Genomic DNA, 2,888 nt, shown 5'->3' with positions numbered 1-2,888 from the left:
TGTTAAGGTCTCCTGTTAAAATTGTGGTATTGGATATTAGATTTTTCATGTCCATTAAGATTTGCTTTATATAGTTGGGTGCTCCCGTATTTGGTGCATGCATATTTATGAGTGTTACCTCTTCCTCTTGAATTTTTCCCCTAACCAGTATATAGTGGCCTTCTTTATTTCGCTTGATCATTCTTTGTAGCCAGGATTTTAACAGGGGCAAGTCCCACCTAAAAATCAGATTTCTAGCTTTTCTTGGAAAATTCAGATCTGCCACCTGGCAGAATCTCCTGGCGCCAGCCAGCTGGGGCTGCGCATCAGTGGTCCACACCTGCTGCCTTGTGCCAGCCTCACTCAGGCATGTGACCTGCATACCCTGCAGGAGCTCAGCAGGCACAAAAACCAGGGGCACAGTCGGGGCCAGGACCTAGGGCCGAGAGGATGCCCAGAGGTGCCCCAAGGCCCACCCTGAGCCAGCAGCCCCTGGCAGCCGAGAGCCCCAGGGAGAATTGTGCCCAACTGATTTCTGTTCTCTTCCGTCTCCCTGGCCCCAGACCAGTGCTGTGGACATCTTCTCTGCGGGCTGTGTGTTCTACTATGTGCTTTCCAGGGGCGGCCACCCCTTTGGAGACAGCCTCTGTCGCCAGGCCAACATCCTCCTAGGCACCCCCCATCTGGCTCACCTGGAGGAAGACACCCACGGTGAGAGACTTGGACCCACCACGGGCAGTGGGACAGGCCTGAGGCCGGGCAGGCCTGAAGCCACCCTCTCCTCTGCCCTCAGACAAGGTGGTGGCCCGGGACCTGGTTGAAGCCATGTTGAGCACGCTGCCACAGGCCCGGCCCTCTGCCCTCCAGGTGCTGGCCCACCCGCTCTTCTGGAGCACAGCCAAGCAGCTCCAATTCTTCCAGGTCAGAGGGAAATCCTAAGAGTGATTTTCAGTAACATGTTTGGGTCTCAGTGGCTGGGGGAGGGCTGCAGTGACTTCCTGGCCCAGGGAGCGTGAGCCCCCGAGCCTCACAAGCACTATCTGGTACCACACATTTCCACCATTCTGGCCCAGCTGCCCTGTATAGGCACCCATCCGCCCTCCTTTCCTCCCACTGTCCTTATGCTGAGAGTGCACTCATCTGCAGAGACAGCAGGGGCTACCTCCTGGGTGGTCGCAAATGTCATGGAGGCCCACACAGCTTGTGCTGTCCCCCACCCCAAGCCACACTGGGTCTCAGGGCATCTGGCCTCAAGACTTAGGAACTCTGTGGGGTCCTAGGATGTCAGCGACTGGCTGGAGAAGGAGTCGGAGCAGGGGGCCCTGGTGAGGGCGCTGGAGGCAGGGGGCGACAAGGTGGTCCGGGACAACTGGCACCAGCACATCTCCATGCCGCTGCAGACAGGTGGGGCTACACCCAGCGGGCTGGGGCGAAGCCAGACTTGGCTGGGACTACTCTGCAGCCCATTTCTCTGCCCACAGACCTACGAAAGTTCCGGTCGTACAGGGGGACATCAGTGAGAGACTTGCTTCGTGCCATGCGGAACAAGGTGTGTCCCAGGGCCAGGGTGGGGGCCGGACATGGGCAGCCCCAGCACACTGAGTGTGGCCCTGCCTCTTTCCCACTCCTGCAGAAGCACCACTACAGGGAGCTTCCGGCCACCGTGCGGAGGGCGCTGGGCCCCATGCCGGACAGCTTTGTGGGGTACTTCACCAGCCGCTTCCCAAGGCTGCTTCTCCACACGCACCGCACCATGAGGAGCTGCGCCTCCGAGGGCCTCTTCTCATCCTACTACTCGCCAGCCTCCAAGGCCATGGACCTCTGTCAGGCGGCCAGGCCTGTGGCCAAGGATGGCCCGTTGTGAGGAAGACAGGAAGGGCCAGGCAGGCCCAGAGGCCCCGGCACCCTCAGGGAACATGCGAAGAAAAGAAGATTTACATGTGTTTAATGTGCATAAAGCTAGGCAAGAACAGTCCTGGACTTGGGAATTTCGCTCTGTACAATTCATGAGGTGGGCGGCAGGGCAGGGCAGGGCAGGCCACAGAGCCCACACAGAACATGTACAAATAACTTAGCAGCCCACGTGCGCTGACCTGGCTCCTGCCCAGCCCTGGGCCAGGGCACGCCCTCGGGCAGAAGCAGCCCTCCGAGCCCACCAGGCAGGCCCTGGGAGAAAGGGGCACCAGTCCACCTGGAGCGGGCTAGGAGGAGGCCTTGAGCCGGTTGCAGGCCGAGCGCGAGCTCAGCAGCTTGTCCACCATGGTGCGGGCATAGCGCAGGCGGCTGGCCAGCTCCCGGCAGCAGCCGTGCTCCTCGAGGAGGCTCAGGCGGTATGTGCGGAAGTCCCGCTTCTCGTCAATGTAGGTCACAGCTGCCATCAGCGGGCACAGGATTAGCTTGGTGTGGTCCTGGAAGGGTGTGGGGGGGGACTAAGAGCCTGCCTGCCGCTGCTGGGGGGGGAGGGGGGGAGGCAGGCACCATGCCCGCCCGCCCTCCCTGCCCGCACCCAGCCCTCCTGCACCTGTCTACCTGGAAGAAGTTGATCTGCACGGTGCCGTTGCTGAGATGCAGGATGATGGCGCTGCGCGTGCGGAACCAGGTGCGCAGGTAGGGCAGCCGGGCCAGCTCGTCACCCTCCCGGGGCGTGATGTTGGCACCCGCCTTCAGCAAGTGCTCGCTCATGTAGTTGCGGAAGTACTTGAGGAGGGTGATCTGCTTGGGCATGGGGGAGGGACTGCCATCAGAGCCCCTGCGGGCGGGACCCCACGTGCTCCAGGTCAAGCTGGCCCGCGGCAGGTGCTCACCTTCTTCATCAGGGAGTTGGGGTGGGAGCTCACAGTGAGGTAGGACTCCACGCCGTCGCGCTCTATGTACTGGAGGCTGTCCCCGTCATTGTAGAGGATGAGGCG

At 61.1% G+C, this 2,888-nt stretch overlaps 2 protein-coding genes across 2 annotated transcripts; one reads left to right on the top strand and one right to left on the bottom strand.

Moving 5' to 3' along the window:
• The first annotated feature begins 166 nt into the window (after window positions 1-166).
• LOC111814967 (serine/threonine-protein kinase/endoribonuclease IRE2-like) lies at window positions 167-1,959 on the top strand. The gene is made up of 5 exons (XM_023708812.1): window positions 167-690; window positions 773-900; window positions 1,260-1,383; window positions 1,461-1,528; window positions 1,613-1,959. The coding sequence occupies exons 2-5, from the start codon at window positions 805-807 to the stop codon at window positions 1,841-1,843; spliced, it is 519 nt and encodes a 172-aa protein (XP_023564580.1). The 5' UTR covers window positions 167-690; window positions 773-804; the 3' UTR covers window positions 1,844-1,959.
• A 97-nt stretch (window positions 1,960-2,056) lies between these two features.
• On the bottom strand, window positions 2,057-2,882 carry LOC111814968 (serine/threonine-protein kinase PLK1-like). The gene is made up of 3 exons (XM_023708813.1): window positions 2,784-2,882; window positions 2,509-2,691; window positions 2,057-2,387 (listed from the first exon to the last, which is right to left on the bottom strand). The coding sequence occupies exons 1-3, from the start codon at window positions 2,790-2,792 to the stop codon at window positions 2,181-2,183; spliced, it is 399 nt and encodes a 132-aa protein (XP_023564581.1). The 5' UTR covers window positions 2,793-2,882; the 3' UTR covers window positions 2,057-2,180.
• Between the last annotated feature and the right edge of the window lie 6 nt (window positions 2,883-2,888).

The sequence above is a fragment of the Octodon degus genome, unplaced genomic scaffold (genome assembly GCF_000260255.1).
Source record: "Octodon degus isolate 3935 unplaced genomic scaffold, OctDeg1.0 scaffold04518, whole genome shotgun sequence".
Lineage (NCBI taxonomy): Eukaryota > Metazoa > Chordata > Mammalia > Rodentia > Octodontidae > Octodon > Octodon degus.
This window is presented reverse-complemented; position numbering and strand designations above follow the sequence as displayed.